General features: G+C 45.8%; 1 protein-coding gene across 1 annotated transcript in view; it reads right to left on the reverse strand.

Annotated features, from left to right (window-relative positions):
- Nucleotides 1-1,393, reverse strand: part of UBL3 (ubiquitin like 3) — a 55,413-nt gene extending 54,020 nt beyond the window's left edge. Inside the window, exon 1 of the mRNA XM_080376465.1 lies at nt 375-1,393. Within this exon, the coding sequence (XP_080232591.1) occupies nt 375-401 (27 nt within the window). The 5' untranslated portion in view covers nt 402-1,393. The remainder of the gene's footprint in view (nt 1-374) is intronic.
- Nucleotides 1,394-24,415: the final 23,022 nt, after the last annotated feature.

Genomic DNA, 24,415 nt, shown 5'->3' on the forward strand with positions numbered 1-24,415 from the left:
AAGAGCTGAGCAGCAGCGCTACGCCAAATAAGCAAGAGCAGTCAGGTATTACTGCCATAGGTAAGAGGAAGCAGCTATCCTCCCTTGCCTTGCTACACAGAAGGCAACGCTGCAGATTTCCCTCTCCGCTACCAAAAAGCTAAAACAAAACGAGCATCTGGGGCGGGGGGGGGGGGGGGGGGGGGGGGGCTGGGTGGTGTGCGTGTGGTGTTATTAATTGGGAACTTTTTGTTCCTTAAATACATGTACCCGAGACCTTTTTTTTTTTTTTTTTTTTCACCCACGCCCCTCTTCTTTCCATCTTCTCTGCCAAAACAGGTTGGAATATACGTTATACCATAATAATACTATTAAATAAGGCGTATAAGACTTACCATATCAGCTGGAACGCTGCTGGACATCTTGATGTTACCCTAAATGGCTTAAAATCAACTTAACAAAAAAAAAAAAAAAAAAGCACCAAGAGCCCGTCGCAGATCTTCAAGAAGCAAAACCAGTGTCAATGTCGGAGGCAGCAACTTCCACGTTCCCTACGAAAAAGCGGTGCCCGATGTGCAGCGGGGAAGGCGGCCGGTTGAGGTGAAGGAATATCCAGGGGCAAGCGATGCCGGGGCTGCACCGGAGGAGCCGGCGGGAGACCAGAGATGGCAGCAGATCCCTGTCAGCGGCGGCGGCGGCGGCAGCAGCACCAGCGGTGCCAGGTAGACCAGGCAGGACTACACCGCCACATGAGCTGCGTGCGGGCTTTTTCCCCCCTCTCTCCCTCTTCCTTCTCTCCCAGCCTTGACAAATGACGACGGGATGATTCACGGGATAATGGTGCGTCCAAGTCACCTCCTCAGTCAGCGCAGGCGACCCGGGCGCGCAGGCAGGCAGGCAGGCAGGCAGGCAAGACCTCGCTCCTGCCCTCGGCTGCGGGGCAGGGAATCGGGAGGGCCGGGGTGGGCTCGGGGCCGCTGGGGAGGACGCCGGGCTTCGGGCCCCCCCTAGGCGGTGTGCGACATTCAACAGCGTCTGCCGGGGAGACGGGCCGGGGAGGGCTGCCTGAGGGGCGGCCGGAGGGGAAAGCCCTCCCCCGCGGCGCTTCGGCGGCGACAGCACTCGGCGGGGACCGGGGGGCGTTCAACGGCGGCCGCCTCCCGCAGTCTCAGGTCTCCGCTCGCATCGCCGCCGCCGCCTCAGCCCGCCCTCCCTCCCCCGAGTCGTCCTCCGGCGGTTCCGGGCGCTCCCCCTCCCCCGCCGCCCGCGCCGCCTCGCCCCGCTGCGAGCCGGAGCTGCCGGTCCTCAGCGCGATCCTCGCCCGCAGCCGCCCCCTGTCATCTTCGGCTCAAACCAACATGGCGTCTGCCGAGCCGAGAGAGGGGACACGGCGGGGGAGCGACGGACCCCCCCACACCCCCCCCCGCCGCGTCACGCGCCGCCGCGCCGCGCGGCACCATGGGGCTTGTAGGCTGCCGAGAGGCGCGGGGCCTGACCCCGCCTCCCCGCCGCGGCCCCGCCCCGCAGCAACCGTTGCCAGCGCGGGGAAGCGGCCGGCGCCGTGCGGGGCCCCCCTCGCCCTCGGGGCGCTCCCCGCTCGCCTGGCGGCACCGGCGAGGCCCGGGCGCCGCTTCCCCGCGCTGGCGGCAGAGGCGCGCGCGGAGTCCCCCCTGCTGCCGCCGCCACCCGGGCGAGTTACCGCAGGCATAAATCGTCATTCTCCCAAGGGCGGCTGCGGCTTCCTCACGGCGTTTGGGGCTCCCCTGGCAGCCCTTCCTCCATGGATCCCGTTCCCAGCGTGTGGGCCTGTGCCGGACTCTCGGACGGCCTCCAAAAAAGAAAAAAAGAATTTTTTTATTTTACTGTTTTGTTTTTGTTTTTTTTCCTCCTTCTTGCACCCCCAGATCTGCAAGTCTGGGCCTGTACATCTGTCCTTTGTATTCCTCAGCTGTTACATTTGGGGTTTAGAGTTTAAAATCTCAAGGTTCTTCTTGGGTTGTTTTGTTGTTGTTGTTGTTGTTCCCCCCCCCCCCCCCAAACTGTGTAGTTTCATTAATGAAAAAAGCTCTGTCAAAGTTCTTCTTGGGTGGTGGTGGTGTTCCCTCCCAAAACTGTGTAGTTTCATTAACGAAAAAAGCTCCTGTGAGATTCAGGGTGAAAATGATGACTTCCAAGTTGGAAGTGTCTGGAAAAAGGCCCTTAGCATGTGAGATGCCCCCTTCAGAAGCCATCCCACTGCCCAAAGGGCTGCGTGGTTGTCAGGGACCCCCATCCTCTGAAGTGGTGTGTGTAACTGGTATTTTATCCCTTATTCCAGGCTGCTCCCTGATACCAGCATTCAACAAAGGCTGTGATAAAAATATGCTTCCCATCTTGAAGATACAAAAAATTCCTACACAAGGTGCAGCTCTATTGAAGAAGTGAGTAGGGATTTTGAGAGGACTATGGAGGAACACGTTCATATGCCCGTACTGTAAAACTGTCCAAGAAAAAAAAATAAAATTAAGAAAACCAAGTAGTTGGAGCTTGTGACAGATGCAGCCTGGTTCCTTCAGGGACAGATCTCATGTAAAACCACAGGAAATTAAGACAGAGTTGTTCCCTTTAGTACTAAAAGTTTGAGGGTGCCTTTCCTCTTTAGGACTTCAGGCAGCAAATGCAACCCCTGGCAAGCTACCGTCCCTTGCAGAGGTTATAATTCTTTTCTTTATACTCTGCTCCAAAGCAGCACAAAGCTACCGACCTCGGAAAACAGACCTGACAGCAAGCAGCCCTGTCTGATGCCTGGGAGAAGAGTTGGGAGCCAGCAGAAGCGGCCCCCGTGCACAGGGCCTCTGTGAGGATCCTGTGCTGTCACACACTGTGTGACTTCAGGCACTCCCTGCCTTATCACCCTAGTCTGCTTAGATGATACGTTTTTGGGAGGCAGTGGCTGGGGCATCTCTCACAGGAGGAGAGGCTGAGAGCTGGGACTGTTTGGCCCCACAAAGAGAGGTCTTGGAGGGATCTCATCAGTGTAAGTGACTGGTGGGAGGGAATGAAGAAGAGAGAGCCAGGCTCTTCTCAGTGGTGCCCACTGACAGAATGAGGCAATGGGGACAAGGTAAAAAACAGTAAATTCAATCTGAACATGAGAAAAGACTTCTTTTACTGTGAGGGTGACCAAATACTGGCACAGGTTTCCCAGAGAGGTTGTGGAGCCGCTGTCTGTGGAGATACTCAAAACCCAACTGGGCAAGGTCATGGACAACCTGCACTGGCTGACTCTACTTGAGCCGGGGGTTGGACTAGATGACCTCCAGAGGTCCCTTTCAACCCAAATGATGCTGTGACTGTGACTCTCCTCCAATAAATGTTTTTGTAGTACCTTATATCATCATCCCCAATCTCAGTCAGATCTTCTAGCCACCAGTGGGATAAAAAGGCTTGTGTTTATGGCAGTAATAGCAAATTGCTGAAGCACTTCTTACCTTTTCTCCAATTGAATATCCTTGAGGGACAGAGAAAGTGCAAGGGTTCCTCGTTCTTTTTTCTTTTCTTCTTTCTTTACTTTCATAAAGCATCTAAATAATAATACTCATAAATAAGGTCCAAGAGATGAACCCTGAAGGATGGTTCTCCTTCCCAAATGATATGTGTTCCTGGGCACATAGGAGACTTTCTGGTTAAATTAATGACAGACTGAAGAATTATAAATAGATCTTGCTGAATAGACTTTATACTTAGAATGTTATTAATGTGGGGATTTCCCTGGGGAAAAAAAAAAAAAAAAAACAGAAACAAAAAAAACCAACCAAACAAAAAACCCACCTTACATGCAACAGCTGAAATGCAAACAGGCTCTTGAGACCTGCTCCAAGGCCATCCTGCAGACCAGTCCTTTACTCCATGCAGACTACAGCCCTGAACAGGTGCCTCGAGGTGATCTCAGGGTAATTTAGGAGGTGCCATGCCCATACCCTTCCTGCTAGCACTCTTGTACTAGGGGCAAGAAGATAGGCATCATGACTGCTTTTCAGGCACTGCAGCTTACAGCTGTGTCCTCATGTAAACTGAAACTGGTGGCAATTCAAAATCATGTCCTTGGCTGCACTGCAGCAGCTGAGGTGCATGGCCCTTCCCACCTCCTCTGCTATGAGGAAGCAGGGCAGACAGCAGGCCTTTGCAATTGTTCACACTGGTGGGGTGAATTGCCAAAGTTTATGTGGAAATGCCCTTCGACTAGGTATCAAGGAGTTCAGGTGCCCGAGCAAGTCAGGCAAGTAAGGAAACTAACAAACACAGGCAAACTGGATGAGGGGTCAGCAAGGCAAGCAGGCAGCAGCAGGGCACATCCACTGCATTGGAGATGGCTCTTTTAAATTATTTAGATGGATGAGCTCATCTGTGGTGCAGAAGATAAGCACATCCATAGGACATAACCATAGGAAAGAATACAGAACGCATACAGCCTAAACCAGCATGATTCTATGTTTTTTTCTTTTTTGCTTCTAGTTTAACACTTTATTAAAAGGAATGATGGTGCACTCCTTTGTTGAAGCAATGTGGTACAGGAGGAGTCAGGGCACTGTTCTTGCTACTTTGTGTATGCACTTGAGTCACTACTCTGACGAGTGTTGTATAAAGAAGGATCAGCTCCTCTCTTTGACACACAGCTGTGCTGTCCAAGAGATAGCATGAAGAATTACCTTTATTATTATTATTATTATTACTTATTTAAATTTACAATTATGACAGCACAGTAAAACCACATAACAGTTTCTGTCCTGAAAGGTTCGTAGTGCTGAGTTTACTCAACAGTTGACATTTATATCAGATTTGCATGATTTTTTCCCCCTGGCTTTCAGCTATGATGATCCAACACGAATGGAGGGTCCAGCACACTACATGCTGGAGTTCATTTTAAGTTGATTGTGTGCTGGGTAAATGAATGAAAAGAGGTACGCAATGATCCTGTGCTATGTATGATGGGTAGGGGTAAATCCCACTGGTTTTGTAGAGGTGAGGTCGTCTATTTGAAACGCAGTATGGTCAAACATAGAACAGAAAATGATCTTTTCTCTTTGGTAAGTATTAAGAAAGACTGTTATGATAGTATTCATTTCACGTTCACACGGAGAGGAAGTGAGAGTTGTGGTCAGCAGTAGTCAGCTGGAACAAGGGACCCTGCAAAAGCATAACTGCAGGCTGAGTCTGGGATCAGCTTGCAGATAAACCCTGAGCAAGTGCTACAGGCATACACATCTGAAAACAAATCTTTCCCACATCCAAGGATCAAGCAAAAAGGGAAGTGCTGTTTGAGAGGAGTGCTAGCAACACTGAGAGCTAATAAGGCTCTTCCACTTTTGGGACCTAATCCTGTACTCAGATGCACAGATCTTATTTCCATTAAGTCTCCCTTGCAGAACTGTTATACGAACTTAGCCGTCCAGGTACAAAATCATTTATCATCATCACTTTGGCAATTTATGGCGGAAAATGCTGAAGTATATGACTGATATTTTGCTCCTCATTTGAAAAATGTGACATGGCATGAGTAAATAAGTAAGCAAGTAGAATTTTGCTGCACTGTGTTCCGTGTGAGAAGAATTGTGCCAGGTATCTACGTGTAGATTGGGCTGCGGTTTTAGTGTTTCATGGCCATCAGTACTAGTTGAAACCTGACTCGGTACTGAGACATGCTTAATAGGAATAAAAGGTCTGTTATTCTAAATCAGATTAGTAGTCCAGCCAATGTGATATCCTGTCTCCAGCAGTAGCCAGCATCAAATGCTTCAGACACACAAACCCCCACAATGGACAATCACGTTATAATCTTCTTATTTGCTAAGTTTCCACTGCTGCCAAGGCTGCTGGAGAGGCTGGTTTATGCCCTGAAGCACAAAACTTTATGTCTTTTATAGCCTTAACAGCAGAAACCCATCAATAGCATGTAAGATCTATTGCCTTTTTTCAAAAGAGCAGCACTCCCTTCCGACAGTTGTTATTGCTGGGGTTGGAAACCACGTCGAAGCTGTGCTCCAAGACCAAGATTAAAAGCTTTCCACCCCATACTCCAGTGTTTTCCTTTTGAGGCATGCTGTGAACAGGAGCATCTTCAAGAGAAGGAACACACCACCATGAAACTTTTTATCAGGCAAGAACATCCATTGCTTCTGATTTCTCTCCAGATTTTCAGAGCAGCCTGAGAAGGTGAAAGGCTCCTGAGACAAAGGGTTTAATTCTCCAGAGTTTGGCTGTGGGACAGATCGAGATTCTTTACCTCTTTGGCAGCCACAGAGGCAAGATATCCAGGGCAGAAAGGAACACACCAGGTTAGTCAACAGGATACTTTTAATACCTTTGTAGAAACACGGGGCCATTTTTTTTTAACTCTTAAAGAGCCATGTTTGCATTTAACTCTGTGTGACTCAGTCCTGTTGAATTCAGGCCCCTTAGAAGGGAGTGTTCAGGCAAAAAGCTGCACTGGAAATGAGGGCTGGATCCTGCAGCACCCTTGCCACCCCCTGTCTGCTCCCATGCACTGTCAGTTTCTTGTGCTGACCTCTGGGAAAACCTCCGATTTTGTGTTTTCAGATATTTTTTCATACTAAACTAATTCCTTTCCCTCTGGAAAAGCATTGATTTTTGCCTGCTTGCTGCTTCTGTGTCAAGCCAAACCAGCATGTGGGTCCTACTAGCCTCTCTATTGATGTCAGCAGGCTTCTGGGAATAGCGTTTTGTGATTCTCACCTGCCTCAGAGCCAGCAGGAAGGCAACAAAAGGACCTCTGAGGTTTTGTAGAGTTTATGATATACACTGCCAGCCAGAATCATGGTTTATTTATTTACTTTTTATGTGAAGTTTCTCGTCATACCGATCTTGCCAGAGAATAAAAATGCACAGCTATTTAAAACAACTCACATCATGCCCCGGAACGTGCCAATATCCTTCAAGGATTTATTTGTCCCCTCACATCTGCAGTACCTGTGTGCAAATACGAGACAAGAAACAACCAAGCGATACTGAATGCCAGAGGTTATTCCTGACCTTCCTGACACAGCTGAACCAGGCAGCAGGCATGCTCTGCCAATCTAATGGGTGTAGCAGAGATACGACATGGTGGTACGGTTGCTGATGTTATACATTATATCAGGGAGCTCCTAAGAGCAGGGGTGAAGATTGATAGAGGAGGGTACAAAGGTGGAATAAGGAGGAGAGAATAACATGACTAAGAACAGGAAGATCGCGGGCCTCTCAGAGAGTGCTCAAACCACCAGCATTCTTGAGGTGGTTTAACTCTCTGTACATCTAGGAATTAACAGATAGATCTGTCCATTCCGTACAGAAAAATAACCCTGAAAATAACTGGGAGAAGCTGAAGTTCCTTATTTTATAATAGATAAGAAACAAGAAGAGGAAGTTTTAGCAGAGAAGCATCCATCCTGGATCAGCTTCCTGGCAGCGAGGAGGAACTAAGGGAAACATTGAAATAACGCTCAAGCTCTGAACTTGAAACTTGAATTTAGCAAAGGATTTACAAAACATAGCAGTAAAGTGTTCTTTAGTATCAGGAAATCAAATATGTGGAAATTAAAAAATCCTATACAACTGGTCATAAGGGTTGTGGTGGCAAAAAATATTAAAATTTGCCAGAGAAGAGGGAGGTCAAAGATCCCCCAAAGTGCCATATCAAACTAAATGACAGCTCTGCAGGAAAAGAAACAAGAATCTGTGCCTTTGGGGAATGGCTGTTGCAAAACTCAACATTGCAAAAGAAATTGCCTAGAAAATAATTAAAGAAAAGTACAAAGACAGTGTTCAAGAGAGGACAGTAAAAGAACACCAGAAATCACTCTCAGTCTGACCGAAGATGTAGAAGGAACATGGCTTTGTAAAACTGTAAAACACAAAAGCTAAAGCTCAAATTGCTTGTGGTGCTACCAGGATCCCAGCCTTCATTTAAGCCTTACAGGAGCCACTGTAGCCCGAGGCTGAGTGTACACTATTATCTACGAAGAGCCAAATTCTGCAGAGACCCTGGAGTACTGGCTGTGTTTTATCATCCCTCTGTCCTGCTGACAACAGCAGGTTATTTTTCACATTATCAGGTGGCTAGGTTCATTTATATTTATTTTTCTTTACTGTAAGGGCCTCCAGTGGGCAGCTAAATATTAGTGAGCTCCATTATAACTCATATTTACTATTTATAAGATTAGTACTAAAAATACTAAATTGAAGTAAGAAATCATTCTCACTCATTCGATTTTCCTGTTACTACACTATGTTAGAACTCTTCAAGATTTTTAGTTTAAGGTGCTTCATATGTCTGGAATTTAAGGCTGTTACTTACATGCATATGCGTGTGTGTATATATATATATACATAAACATACATTTATATAGGCTCTAAATCTATATGCACATATGCATATTAATTCTCTGAATATTTTTTAAATTAACTGTAGCACTCAGATAGATTACACTCAAATCTAATTGTGTGCTACTTGAACTGAAACAAAAACCCATCTCGGAATTTGCACTGAGGAGATAATTGTTGTTTACATACATTATGTCAATATAATATAACATTTCATCTGCCTTATTTTCTATCATTCATTAGTCTTCAAACCAGAAACAATATGTGAATGAAGCAGTGTCTAGAAATGCTATTTTTAATTGGCTAAAGAGGTTGCTTGACCTCTCTGGTAACTGGTTACTGTTGTTGGGGACACTCTCCATGAGTGGTGGCACATTGTTTAAACATAACGGGACAATAGTATCATGTCATCTATAGGATATGGAGACATCACAGTCTTGTGTTTCTTTTACTTTATTACTATACATGTGAGGCACAATCGACAAAGACTTCCTGAGGATGAATGTTGTCAGTATATGAAACACTGAATAACTGCTTTTTGTTTTGCTGAATGGTGGCCTTTCTTTCAGATTTAAAGGGGAAAATACAGAAAAAATAGCTCTGGGGAATGGAGTCTTACATATAGGAATACTTTTTTTAACAGAGAGACTTTGGCTTGCATTGAGATCTTAAAGTCATTTTATATGAGTTTGACTCCATTGACGTAATCTGAATGATTCTTGGTTTACGATAAGGTGAGAGGGGGACTGGGCAAATTAATAGGAGCCTGAATTCCACGTTACTTCCAAGCTTACAAGTCACCTGGCTCCTGAATGCTGCCAGTGTTGGTATTGATTTTTTTCTTTATTTTCACTTTCGCTCATCATGACCATAACACCCAAAAGGGCCTCATTTAATCCTAGCCTCCCTTTCTCATACCAGTTCCAAAGCCTATGTGGACAGTAATAGGTGTTTGTGTAGTGTAGGCGACTGCTCCCAAAATAGCCAGCACTAAAAACCAGCTAATTGGTTTACTGTCAGCAAGAGAGCAACAGAATCTGAAAGACTGAGGGGACAGGTTTTACCACATCTGCGTTGCTTCGATGTATGTGTAGTTGCTGCTAAAGAGCTTTATTAGTTTTTGTAAATTTTAGTTTTATTAATTTATTAAAATGATTGTAATTAAAGGTTAAATTAACAGAGAATTTGTCAGACATCAGTCTCACTACTTGCTTCCTTTACATCTGTCATTGGCAATGGGCTGGTGTCGCGGGTGCCAGCTGTGGGCGCAACAAATGAATGAGAAGCAATAGGGTCAATGTTTGTCCACGTGCAAAACCTTATGCTACATTTTCAGATTCCCTTTATCAGATCCTAAGTGTGAGATTCAACTTACTTAAATTTAGTCCTCTCAAAATATTGGATAGCTTATCTAAGCTGTTTGTCCATTCCCAGCTGTTATCAGTGGAGCAAGGAATGTCCACCACCTTGACATCTTCGAGGAGGCAGTTAACTTCACTCTGTTGACTGTTTAGAAAGCCTATACAATTAGTTTAAACTATTTGCTTAATTTTTATACAGCTGAAGATAACCATGGTGAATCTCTCTCCGGTCTTTTCCGCTTCTCCTCACCAAGATGGTGTTTTCAGCTCCACACACTGCTTAGCTGGGAAGTTAACCATGATTTGTTGCTCAGGGCTGTTCTCCACAAACCCACCCAGACCCTGGCATTGTTCATGCTCCAAAGTGCTGAGGTCTGACACCAGCGATGCTGCAAACATTTATGCAGGATCATCAGCATGAAAGTGGTGCTGCCATGGCTGGAGTCAGTGGGCACAGGCTGAATGAATTACTTAACAGCAAGCAGAGCTAGTTGCGTACTTAAGCAGGTACATTCACTTTGGCAGCATCAAGGCTTAAATAATAATCACCTGGAGGCAAGAAAATGTTCTTCTTTTGTTTCCTTTGCAGCACAAAACTTGCTATTGTCACTTAATTAACTCAGTTTTCAAGCTGATGAATGATGAAGTAACTTTGGAAGCGTTACAATCATGGCATCACTTAAAACACCTCAGTGCTCTCCTGAGAAAGGTGAGAAGGTTATGGGCTGGCTGTTTGGCTAAATGAGGCTACTCAGCGATCACAGCTCTGGAGTCTGCCACATCAGACCCTTGGGGCGCAGCCTGGCTGCTATTAAACTATACAGGCAGAGTCCCACTACCCAGGCGAGAGTAGCATCAGGTCTGAAAACCTTTCATTTTTCCAGAAGGATCCTCATGTAGGACACCAAGGACCCAGTGAGGGAGCTGATCTGTAAAGGCTTGTTGAAAGAGAACAAGAAGAGGACATGGAAACTTGAAGAAAACATGTTTAGATCTCTTTTTCTTCATAGCTTTAATATGGCACATAGCATGTATCCTTTCTAGTTCACTGTTGCAGATTTCTTTGTAGATGCAGCAAAAGGTAGTTCTTAAACAGAGACTGCTTACACAGAATATTACAAAGTGTTTTCAAGAGTATTAAAAATGCCACCAAACAAAGATCTTGTTCACTTTCCCTGCCCTTTCTGTGACAAATGACTGCAGTAAAAGTGAGCTCCTGCTTTTCCTTATTTATGAAACACCTCTTCCCTTTTGTATGAAAAACTAATTTTCCTGTGCTTTAGAAAGTATATAAGTGGCAGTTGAAAAAGTGGGTGAAAGCTGTACATTAGAGGAACAAGGCAAGTACTGGAAAATAAAAAGCTATTCAGTATTTTTTCCCCCCGTAAAAGAAAAGGAATGAAAACTGTCATCAGACTGAATTGTTCTATTCCTGATTACTGCGTGTAGCATGATGAAACAAGAAATGCATTTCCATTTTAGCTTTCGAAGGCAATATATGCTCACAAACCCTTTGATAAAGAACTGAATTTCAAAGCAGCGCATTTCTATAGGCTGTCAGTGATCCTGCAGAGCTCTCACACTGCTTTGACTTTTCCAGCTCCCAAAGATATCAGACCTGTACAATTCTTTCTAGGATCCCAGGAAATTTAATAATATAGGCAAACTTCTCCACAGATTGATTTTGGATTCACAAGGCTCCTGGCTGCTCGCTTGCATGGATGTAACCAACAGGCAGAATCCACACATCAGTCTTGAAAAAAACCCTCATTTAAACAAAATAGGTTTTATTCATCAGCCTCTCCACAACTGAGGCTGGCAGCATATCACACTTAGCCATAAACATTTCTTCAGGAAGGAACTGGTCTTAAACAAGTCAGTTTAAATAAGATCAGCAAAACCAACTCCAGTAATACCATCTGGTAACTCTTAATCACATCCGAACCTAGAATGTTGCAAATATGAGTCAGGTTAAAAAAGACATGAGAAAAATAGTGTGAGTGTAGAAATGCAAGAACATCAAGTTAGAGTAGCTCACAGCCTCTAGGATGAAGAAGAGCAATAAAGAGGAACACGTAGTTAAACAATTCATAAACCTGGGGACTAAGGCAATACATTCTCATTAAAACACAGCCATTTACCAGCACTGCTCTGCCCATTCTTACATCTGGTTTTGGCTTCGTCCTTATGTATTGCCCAGGTACTAATACAAGTACAGAGCTGAAAGATTTGGGCAGAGTTGAGCATCATGTGTTTGCCATAGTCCCACCAGCACCAAACCATCACTTCCTTGCCTGGTGAGCCAGGGCAGCAGTGTGTGCCCTCCTGAAATTACACAAGAACCCACAAAAGCAACCGTTGCATTTTCTGTATTTTCTAAGCCATTGGTGATATTTTCTAGAATTTGAACTTTTACATGCAAAGTGGTAAGCTTTTTTTTCCCCACATTTGTTGTCCCTTTTCTGCAGTTGAACCCTTAAATAAACAACAGTCTGTAGCAACCTGCATCAAGAGTAACAAGGAGGAAAGGTGGACAACACTGGACACTGTACTGGTTGAGGAAATAATTTAAGCAGTTTGCTTATAAATTCTTTTGCAAAGCAATTTTCTTTTTTGCTGCTGGCACGCATCATTAGATTCAGTCTCATTTCACTGACTGCAATGCCATTCTTTCTCAGTAATGAGCATCCGAGTGATGCATTACAGGATCACTTTATCAGGCAATGCTGACAAGTAAATGAATGTGCTGATTTCTTTGGCATTTAAGCCTTTCATTCAGCCCTCTAATTTAAAGACAGGTGATTTCTTAAAATGGGTTTACATGCTAGCAAATATAAATAAGCACTTGAAGTGGTGGTAGAGACAAGGTCTCTATAGACTAAGAAATTATTACAAAAAATTAAAAAGATGGGAGTGGTTTTCCCATTTCAAAAATATTTTCCAATTAGTTTAACAGGATTTGACTTGATGTTTTACAGGTTGATGAACAAGTAGCTGAATACTTCAGGCAGCATGTGTTTAATCTTGTCCTCAATATCTTGTTTGCATTAAGCAGTTAGCAGAGTGTGCATCTGTCTCCTCATTGCTGGCCTTAATTCTCATACTCTTTCTTTCCTTATTCTGGTGCAGTATTTTTGTGCATGCTTAATCCCAAGAACGTCACTAATCCTGGGCTGTTTATGTGTGGAAATGAAGCACAGCCTGTAGTATTTTACTGGCCTGTGGGGGAGATCCCTGTGAGGGGATCCATTGTCTCCTGGGAAAGCCTATATCGCTTGCACTGTGCATGGGGCTGACTTCCACTGGACAAGGGTAGGGAGAAGACATCTTCTCCCTGTGGGCCTGAGGCAGCCCTTGGGTCATGCACACTGTGACCTTGGAGATCAGGCTTAAGCACCTGCTCTGGCAACTAAATTCAGGAGATTAGTGAGCTATTCAGGCGGTCTGGTCTAAATGTCAAACTCAAGTGGTTGGCTTCAGTTCATCTTAGATGTTTCAGCATGGTTTCTGCTTGTAAGGTCCGTAGTGTGGCAGGTCTGGGTTCAGCCCTGTTTTCTCTCTCTTTCCAGACTGAGTGCTGGCTTTTCATCTGTGGAGAACAGGGACTCTATCACTCCTTGCCCTTTTCTCACACAGCGGGTGACTAGATCTGTCAGGAGTCCCATGGGGACAGTTTCTTCCTGCTTGTGACCTTGGCTCACTGTCAGGGAATTTGTGTAAGGTGGAGTAATGTGTGATGGATGCTCTTGTCACAGATAATTTCTCCCAAGCAAGTCCAGGCGTCCACTTCCTCCTACTGGGTAACAGCAGCTCTTAGAGAAGTCAAAGAAAAGTATTGATCAGATAGGTGAACACAGAAAAACATACATGTTTCAAAATACGTATTTATAAAAGTACATGTGTGTGTGTACATGAGTAAACCCAGTTGTTTCTTTTTCCCCTAATCCCCTGCCTGCGAGCGCTGTTACCTGGAGCTTGACACTCTGGGTGTTTTGGGTTGTTGTAGAAGTAATTGGTATGTTTGGTGGGGTCTTCTAGTGAAAGGCATTTGGGGCATTTTAGTTAAGAGTCCAAAGCAGTGTGGGGCCCCAGGGAAGTTTTATGGGTACTCTCACCCATCGTACAAATCAGATATACATGTGCAAATAAAACAGAGAAGGACACAGTTGCTGTTATGATTGGTTCAGCTCGACAAAGTATGGGAATAGAGAGTTTCTTTGTCCTTGTACAGGACAGGTTTGTTGCTTTTCAAGCACTTTTGTGAGCAAATGAATGTGTTAAATTAGGTCCTGTAGAGACTTGTTGGCAATTTTAAAGACATGGCATAATGAAACTTGTTTCCAACTCTGCAGGGATAGCATCTTTTGTTAATCTACCAAATTAAGTATTGAGTAGGCTTGTTTCTTTAGCAAATGGGAGACTCCAAGAGTCCTGTTCTTTTATCCTTCCGCTCTCAGCTCTGTGACCACCCTCTCTCTCTTTGCCAAGGGGGAACCAGAATTCTGTTTTCTGAGGGGTCAGTACAAACCCTTTCTGACATACAAGCCTGTCTCAGATCAAACACCTCCCTCGGAAAATACTGACGTACATTTGAAAAAAACAAACCAAGCCAGAAGAGAGCCCCATCTGTTAATTTCTTAACAAGTTTCACATTTGTTGCAAGCATGCTGGTCAAAAACACCCACCCCAACAACATAATCTCAGGGAGAAAATATGAATCCCTCAATTCAGAGAGAAGTCCTTCACAGCGGCTTTGAACACTTAGAAGTGGATTCCCCTCAAAGCCATCTGAAAGGTTGGTGTTTACCTTAAGATTCAAATAAACTACAAAGAAAGGCAAGAGCAGAAAGCAAGCCACTCCATCTAGACTGGCAGATGTCTTTGGAGGGATGAACCGTGTTTTGGCAACCCATCTCTCCCCTGACCAGACAGGCAGCCAACATTGCTAGCTTAGATCAAGATGTCTGACTCCCGAAAAGCTAAGTTTAGGTGATAGGAATCCCAACCTTAAATTTTTAATCTTAAAATAAAATGAATGGCTCCAGGTACCCCAGCAGAGTTTAATGTTTCTTTTCCAAAAAAACCCAAGCTCTTCATGTCACGCCAGATCAGTTTTAGAAAGTGGTTGCCTCTCAGCTGAGATGTGGCTCCTGCTGCTGAGCACTCTTGTTCTGCTGATATGCAAGGAAAGAAAAATACTCCCTCCAGCTGCACGCTGAGCAATGTGGAGCCTTGGGCTGAGAACAACAGAATGCCTAAGTGATTCTGGTGAGCACATCTGGATAAAACAACCTTCACAATATTAGAACAACAAACCACTTTGCATGAGGTAGCAAAGCCAACCTTGCTAGAGCACAGTGATATCTCAACAAAGGATCCATGCCTAACCTTTCCAGCATTAATCGCCGCAAACACCCGTGCTGCCAATGTGCTTTTACTTGTACATGGTGGAAATAATGGTCTCATCTATACACAGCAAAGTCAGGGGAAAGGCACAGAGACCCGAGTCGCGTGCACATCCCATACAGCAAAAGCTAGCAGTGTCTCCTTATACAGGAGCTAAAATATTCTGCTCAAAAATAAAGACATTAAGAAACACTGAAAAGCCAGTTCTGGTACCAGTGTATTTACTGCTTCTCACTTTGAAACCAGAAAATTCTTGTGCCTTTTAAAAATCTAAACACACACAAAGCAGAAAATGAAATAATTTTGTAATGAGGCCCAGGCGCAGGAACCCGTAAGGATTTTCTCCCCAATGTAGAACTCTACACTTCACACCCAGAGAAGCCATGTGCTGGCTTTGGCTCCCAGCACTGTTTCTGAATGCCTTCCAGCCTGGGAAGGAGAAAGCCTTCTCTGGTTACCTTCAGGCTTGTCCTTGGAGTGCAGGAGAAGAGGGAAAGGACAAATCTGTCTTCATAGCAGGAAAAAGCCCAGTGCCTGAGCCCCTCGCTAGAAAGTGGGCACACGGCACTCTACAGGTGATGCTGGGGTTTCCATTCACCAAAATGTAAGTGCCTGCAAAACCATTTCTCTCTCTGAAGACAGCAGCAGAAGGTCCATCGCCATTCCTACACTCCTTTGGGAATGTTCTATAAAAGGGGGAAGGCAGCAGTGGTCAGAGTAAATGTTACCAGTCCCACTCACTTCTGCACGCTACTGCTCTGCTCCAGCTTTTAAAGCATAATAAAAATCGTCTGACTGTGCTTGTGGATGCAACAGACGTCACGGATTTGATGGAGAGTGAAGAAAGAAAAAGTAGCAATACGCAGACAGAGATCCCTGCAGGCACAATGCTTGCTAGATACGTGACCGCAAGTAGCTGCTCTCCTCCCTGGTTATTTCCAGTGCACGTAAAGTTCTGTCGTGTGAAGATGCCACCGGTTTGTTTGATTTGCTGACAGCCAGCTCGAAGCATGGTTATCTGTATCTGGATGGGCTTACTGGTGTGCCAGGATTCACACTTGCAGCCAGGAGCCCAGACACCCTCATCTTTCCCTTAATTCTTCCCAACACACCAGTGACAGGGAGTGGAGAAACAACTACTTTCAGAAGAATTGTGCTAAAGCCAAAGGTTTAATGTGAGCAGTATTTCAGAAAGAGTCAGGACGAAAATAATCCCCAAGGCCTACAAAATTCCTGGGGCAGTAATCTCAGCTGCTAGAAGCACCTGTGTGTTTTGAAGTGACTTCTTGCTTTTGTCAGAGCTGGACCTCACTAAGGAGAGCAAATGATTTTATTTTACTCCAGGGACATCCTGCCCTGATACCAACATCTTCACAGAGAAACAGCCCTCACTTGATTTTTATCCTTGCGTGTGCTACAGCTTGTGCACAGAGGCAAAGGATACAGCCATGAGGCAGAAAAACACCAACATACGAGGTGCTGTGTGCGAGCACTCAGGGTGGGGTTGCTCCATTACCCATGAAAAGAGGCTCCAGGTTGTCCTGGCTGCCAGCACCAGGCAGGGTAGCCAGGGCAAGGGGGTGGAGGGTGTTCGTACTGAAGCAACAATAAATGTAAGCTTCAGCCATGCAAACAGAGGGAAGAAACTCTGGGCTCTTTGCTCAAAGTCATTCCCCCTCCTTCAGCATAGCTGGCTCCTGCCATGTCACCATGTGCCTTGTTTGCAACACGGAGGAAGGGAAGCTGGCGGAGGTGATTTCCTTACACTTCTGGAACCTCTCTAGCCTGAACAAAAGACTTATTACTTCTGACATTGTATTTCTGTGTCTGACGACCCCCTGACTTCTCTAACTTGAATAAGTAGTTTAATTCATAGCAGAGCTGATGTCACTTGGTGGTGTTGAAGCATTGTCATCACGGCATCATTCAACACAGGATAGGAAGATGACCAGGAAAAACTGAAATTAATAGAGCTTTCATATGGCCTTCCTAAAAAAGCATGAACAAAAAAAGCCGTAACTGCAGAAGAAATATTGCAGTGTCTGTATGGAAAGGATTCATGCTGCCATTTGCTCTCTAGTTCATTATATTTGCTTTCCACCACCACCGCCCCCCTTTATGGTAAGATAGTAGCTTTTCAGAAGCCTCTTTTCCATTGATGTTTCATCTCTATTTCGTTGGCTCAGACAACTTGCACTGACTTCGATAACATTAAGTCAAAGAATACAGCCTGAATAAGATCAAACATTCTTTTCTTTGACAGAGCACTTAAAAGCAAGCCAACAATAATATATATGAAATATACGGTTAGTATCATCATAAGTTCTTCATTTTGTTGGGCTACTAAATGATAGGGATCGTAAAAGGAGACATTATGTAAATCCTGTGTGAACATATGGCTTTTTTTTTTCTTCTTCCAAGACTGCAGGCTGAATCTATGCAATCCTGTTAGCGAAATGAGCCTTGTCGTTTGAGGAGTAGCGCTTAATGACAGTTGTCAGTCATCACTAGGTGCCACACTCAAGGGACATCTTGATACATCTGTGACAGACGGATTAGATGTTGTCTGGAGAGGGTTATGCGGCAGCTGTAAGAAAGCTCTAGCTGAGAGGAAATGAGGATCAAAAAAAAGAGCAAGGAAATCAGATACAGCTTTTCCAGCCCCTGGTCTCCAGAGCAGATGATCCTTCTGCTCAGGTATGAGCTGTGTGTGTCTGAAGCTACAGCTGAAGAGGAGATGGCCACTGCCATCATTTAACTTCAGTCACTCAGAATCACAGCTTTGTTGTGCTCAGACCTGGGCAGATGGAAACCCTCTCTTTCCCCAAAATAGTTTGCAATTTAATAGGTTTGCCTTCCTGTTCTTCGTACTTTTTTACACCAAAGGCATATGTAATCAGCACAGTTGTGCCCGAAGCAGAAAGAAACTGAAATCATTTGGCATTTGTGACTTCCCTCGCTGGCATCGAGGCAGCGGAGGGATGCTGCTGCCCCATCCTCAAGACCCAGCAGGGACTCATTCAGTGCCAGCAGAGGTCAGGGGCTGGTGCAGGACACTGGTCCCACTGCTGGGCTCCTGCTGCTGGGGGCTCTGAAGACAGCCCCACGCTGAAGGCTCTTGGCTCAGGTGTGCCTGCGGGAAATGCCTCCCAAATAGGTCTTTGCCTCACTCATCCTTGTAAATTGGCCATGTGAAAACCAAAGATATGCAGGGGTCAGCTCGGGAGTCTACACACATGCTACTTTCACAAAGCCATGCTCTATATCCATGCATGACTAGAGACTGAGCCTGTCAACCAGAGAAAAGGCTTTTCATGCATTTCTAGTAATAGCCACAAGGTCATTCAAAATGGGTACAGGCAGCAGGGAATGCAATTTCAAGCCTCTGCTGCAGAAATCCTTCATCTTTTTTCAGCCAAGGGTCAAATGAGACTGCAGAGAGAGAAACACAAATGGGACACCAGCCCCAGGAGACCTGATGCAGGAGGCCAGCGGAGACAGCAGGTTGTAGCACACATAACGCTGCTCACGTAAGCTAAGCAGTGAAACCGCAGCGCCGTGGGGCTCATAAAGCTGCTACCTGCTGTCTTGCTGGGACGGCAATGATGATGAATGACACTGGCTCCACTCCGTAGGATGCCCAGCCTCAGGAACACCGCCTGCTCCCTGCTCCCAGATACTGCTGATACCTTCCAGCAAACAGGAGGTCCCAGGAGGCTGCAGCCAGTGTCTCCTACAGCAAGCTGCTCCCCAGAGACCAGCCCTCGGCTTACGGCAGCTTTCTTCTCCCATGAAGTCAAGATACTCCAGAAGGATTCATAGGGTGCCACACCCCCAACTTAATATCTTCAGTCTTGATCTTCATGTCCAGAAAAGCAGATATGAACACACTCCAGTACATTAAAAAACATGTGGGGGAAAAAAAAAAAAGTAAATAAGTGACCTAGAATTGTGCAGGAAGTAAGAGAAAATGAAAGGTTTAAAGTTAATTAGCCCTTGAACTGTCAGGCCCAATTACTTCCAGCAGGCTCTGACATTTCAAAGATTAATTAGGGAGTTAGCTGTCACTTCTCACAAAGGACCACCATTATGCCAGAGAAGATCTACCTGCTCTCTGCACAAAATGTCTTGAAATTTTGCTATGTGAAATTATATCCAAAAGATAATTAGGGACTGTTGGTAAAAATTTTATTATTATCATATTCATTTTGAGGAATACACTGTATTTTATTTATATGTTGAAATACAACTGGCTGCTTTGAAAGAAAGATTTAACTTATTGGATGACGATTTTAGATACTTGTAGCTCCTGGGCAAAAGGCCTTTATATTCCTCTGCTTCTTTTGCATCATTCTTGTTGCATCCAGTATAGATTATCCTACAGTGCTGGACCCAGTATATATCAATTATTCAGCACATGTGCGCTCCCAAACAGATCCGTTCATATTTCTCTGCACCTGTCCCTGAAATCAGCTTCCCAAACCGTTTTTGAGCAGCAGAAATGCAGCTTCCCAAATTTGAGTCAGCAGCATACCCTTGCAGCAGCAAAAGCAAACCCTCTCCTGGGCTGAACCAGGGAGAGCACAGCTGGCAGAGCAGGGGATGGGATTCTTGCATTCTTCTGCACAGTTCATGGGCCTGGTCCAGTTCTGGTGCTCCCAGTCCAAAAGACATGTCGAAAAATGGGAGAGGGTGCACTGTGTGGCTACCATGGTGCTCCGCAAGTTGGAAAGTCCAGTCTAAGGCCCTGCTTTCAAGGAAAAGCCACACCAGGTAATCTCCAGAAGCTCCTTCCAACCTGACCTTTTCTAGCATTATATGATTTTTAACCCTTTGTTCTTCCCCAGGACAGACCATCTCCGTGCCGAGCTGGAGGGAGAGGCAATGCACCAAGTTTTCTGCTCCTCGGTGCAGCACGCTCTGCAGCAGTGAACCAGAATCGTACCTGTGAGACTGTCTGTATTATACCATTAAAAACTTTGTTATCATCTTAGCAGATAAAAAACCCTCCTTGCCTCATGACAACCAAAGTGTAAAGTGCCAACATAGTAAACCACAGAAAGAGTCCTTCAGAAAAAATGGAACAAAAACAAAAGAAAGGAAAAGGAAATGAAATCCTGTTTTAGACACAAAATGGTTTCTGGCTTACAGCCATCTGGGTATTTTTAACATGTCCATCAATACAGTCTCTGTGCACAGGAACTGACTGATCTCTGACTCTGTATTCATGCTTCTATCTCTCCCCCAACAACCAGAGGGTGTCTTTGAAAGAGTAATTTATTTTTCTTTATCAGCAGGGCATACTTATTATGTGAAAGCTGAGCTGTGGAGAGGTGGGGCCTCTTGTCCAGAGAGGTGGTAGACGCCCCATCCCTGGAAACATTCAAGGTCAGGTTAGATGAGGCTCTGAGCAACCTGATCAAGTTGAAGATGTCCCTGCTTATTGCAGCGGGGTTGGACAAGATGACCTCTAAAGATGCCTTCCAACCCAAACCATTCTAGGATTCTCTTGGGAGAATTTTTTGGTTATTTGTGGGTGCCTTTTGACGTCCATTGGGAGGGGGTTTCCACGGCCATGGCAGAGCTGTGTGCAGCAGCCAGCCTTCTGCACAGGCACCCTCAGCCCTGGCACAGCGAGCCCATGCAAACATGCTGCCCAGCCCTTGCCACCAAGATGGGAGTTGACGATAAGCTCTCTGATCTCACCCAGCTGAGGTACAGGCCTACAAGCCAGTATAGCTGCTCTCCTACCAGTGATGTAACTATCTGTTCTTGCATTTGTGTAGTTCCTGGAGCTGTGCTGGCCAAACCTTTGTGATTCCACCAGGTATATACCAAAAGGCTTCATGTGGTCAAGAGCCACCAGATATCTCTGGAGAGCTCTGCCTGTGTGTGCCTGAGTAGGTACACAAGTGTGCTGGGTGATCCCTGAGCATGGGTGTCAGGAGCTGCCCCAGCTCTCCTGGGTCAAGCTGGCCCTCCCTGATCTGGCATCTACCTGGAAACAAGGTCCCTGACACTGTGCTGTAGGAAATGGTCCTTTCTGTGAATATCTTAACATAGAAAGGTACAAGACAGCAGAAGGGACAGTTATTCCCAATTCAAAAGCAAGGTCCTTAGGAGGTTACGGCCAGTACTCATCCTAGCCATCCTCAGCCATCTCAAAATTAGGCAGCTAAGCTAAGGTGAGAAGCTGTCTTCTAAAATGTTCTTTCAGAGAGCACTTCATCCCATCTCAAAATAGGTGGGACAATTCACCTTCCATCAGCTCTAAGGAGAACTCACTCAACCATCTTCAGGGAAACCTGTGGTATTTCTGGGACCTGGCCTCAGAGCTCAGGGGATGACCCTGACTTGGGGTTGCTGTTGCAGGGAGTTGGACTTGAACTTGTAAAAACCTAGAAACAGAAGTGGTGGATACTCCCTTCTTGCTTTCCTCTCTGAGTGACCTAGTCAAGGTCACACAGAATTGGCAACCAGATCAGGAAATGATGGTGCCCCAGCCACAAGCCTGTTTTTTTCTCCCATGCTTTTCTAACCATCTTCACACCTACCAGGAACAGATCAGGAAAAAAAAAAAGGCAAAAAAGAGCCTGAGATTCCAAATGCCATCTAATCTTCTGTACCATCAATACCATGGTCATAAATACCCACTGGAGCCAACCCAAGGCTGGTTTTCCATTTCGTCTTTCAAGGTCTTTTTTTTAAAAGCCGGGAGAAAAACTAGTTCCTCTACAGACAACAGTTATTAATGTATGTACAAAACATGACATACTTGACCCTTTGACGTGGTGGAAGAAACATGTAAGTGGCAATGACAGGATATACAAGCTTATGCTTCTTCCAGATAAATCTGCTTTGCTGTGGGAAGGGAGGAATCCAAATCTTTATCACCTGAGCTTAGTAAGGATGTTGCATTTGAAAGAGAGCAATGGGGTACTAAGGCTGCTAGCTTGTAGCCACTTCAGTGATTCTGCCTAATAAACGCAAAGTCATTGATGCTTTTGCTCTTGGTGTCCAGCATCTAATGGGAAGTGCTTAGTCAGCCTTATTTTGCTGACTCACTGACTTTGCTTTTGGAGGCACAACTTGTCTTCGCTGGGCAGTGCTTTGTTCAGGCGGGGCTTGTGCAGCGCAGGGTGAAATGCAGGAGCTGGCAGGCGAGCCAGCTGTGATCAGCATCCAGCATGGTTCTCTGTCACCTCACAGGCACTCAGAAATGCTGCAGAAGAGATGTTACTGGGTCCTCTTAGGGCCTGATGCAGGGCACTGAGTGCCCTTAGCTCCTCAGGTTAGGAGGATGTAAGGATGCTTGGCATATTGCACACCCAGCCCTTTATTTTCAAGGGGGCAGCATTCCTTCATTAGGTTTTGCATGAACAGGCCTTTCAGAGAAAATCACATTTCACAAATATGTTTTATAAATTTACCTATCAAGCACTTTGCAGTTCTAGGCTCACCTGCACTTAAAAAAAAAAAAAAAAAAAGAAAGAAAGAAAGAAAGAAGAAAAAAAAAAGAAAGAAAAGAAAAGAAGTTTTGCTTGATTTCCTTGGCCAAGGCAGTGGGAGTGGCAATGCTACGTGCTGGCGACAGAAACCATGGTCCCTTCCCTGCCTCCCGCCCTGTGCACTTGTGCTGCACAGCCTTTGGTTTCACTGTTATGATTTTTAACACCCTGGTGTGTAGACATGGCACTGGGCGGGTGTCCTGGTGCCAGGCTGTGCGGTGTGTTGCATGGGTAGGAACTAAAGCACAGCCAGCTGTGTCAAGGGTCATTCCGATGGGAATGACTAACCCTTTGGGAAGCAGAGGTCTGTACGTGTGCTGTCACAAGCCATGAGAAGGTATATCCTGTGTGGCTGCGTTCGCGGTGGAAATGGGGGGATGCTGGGCAAGAGGATGCTCTGCTCAGACAGCTCCGCAGGCACTGTGGGGACCTGTCTCCAGTTTCTCCCTCTGCCACAGGCCCTCTGTGAGCCCCTAACACATGACTTTACATCAGTAGCAGCTGAGGTCCCCCTTGGTAATGCAGGAGCTCACAAGGAACGATACAAAGAGAAACTCCTAAAGAAGCCCAGAAGCAGGGACTGGAAATGATGATCCTCCTGTCCCACCAGGTCTGCTGCCCACTCAGCAGCTTAATCAGGCTCCTTTTCTCCACCCTCCTGTGTCTGGCTGTCTTAGAAGAGAAAAGCAATTTCAACAGACAGACAGTCCCTTCCTGCACATGTCTGAGCAGATGGGGAACACCTTTGAGATGATCCCAAGAGCTGTAACTCTCTTATTCCTGCACAGCTGAAAGGAAAGTGGCAGCATATTTGTGCTGGTGCCCCTTCTGTCCCACAGGCATGATGGGCACACCTTTTGCTCCAGACCCCTAAAGATCAAAGGAACCACACAGTTTACCCTCTGGCTACCACATCATCTTGGCCAAAGGCAGCCAGTGCTGCCCAGCACTTCATGTGCATCTTTTTGTGCATGCCTTGCCCAAACCCATGTGTGGGCTCAGGGTCAGACTGAATGTGAGCTGGGACTGAACATACGCCTGCCTGCTCTTTCATCTTGCCCTCAAGGGCTTGCTTGTGCCTCTCTCCCAAATGCTTTGGTCAGACTATGCTGCTAAAAACAGGGGGGGAGGTGGAAGAGGCAGGCGTGGGGAGGCAAACAGAGTAACTCCAGAGTTAGGGAAGGTTTGACCCTATTCAGTTAGCAATGCACCTTAGCACCTACAATCTTCACAAAGACTGTGATGCACCGTGAGCTGTAGCTGGTGGGTGAAGTACACTCCGGCACAGTAAGCGTCTTGCAGCTCCTTATTCAGAGCAAACAGTTCTGAAAGAAGTATTAGATGGTAAAGTGCATACAGAAAGCCTCCTGTAGCCAAGATGCTGGCCCTCCAGCAAGACTAGGAACTCTTGAGAGGGCTCTACAGGGGTGCCTATCTATGGGGGAAGCTGAAAAAGTCCTGGGTCATTTTTCCAGACTCCTTCAAAGAGATCTTCACCTTGAAGGATTTCTTTGGGCTGAACCCCACAGAGCTGAAATAGAGGGAGGGAGAGGAGGGTGACAGAGCCAGGGGAAGAGACAGGCCCATGCAACTGGTGGCTGCAGTGCCACCATGCTCTCCCACTGGGTTGTAAATCAGCTGCGTGTAACAGTGGGGTGTCTGGAGCACAAGGCATCACCACAGACTGCAGCAGGGGACCAAGGGCAGGCACCCACCAAGTGACTCCCCACATGCTGTGCCAAGTGCCTGAATCCTCACTCTGCTACTTTTCACGAGAGTGTTGGGAGAGTCGAGTATCCTGAG

Source organism: Falco punctatus (genome assembly GCF_963210335.1).
Source record: "Falco punctatus genome assembly, chromosome: 2".
Taxonomy (NCBI): Eukaryota; Metazoa; Chordata; class Aves; order Falconiformes; family Falconidae; genus Falco; species Falco punctatus.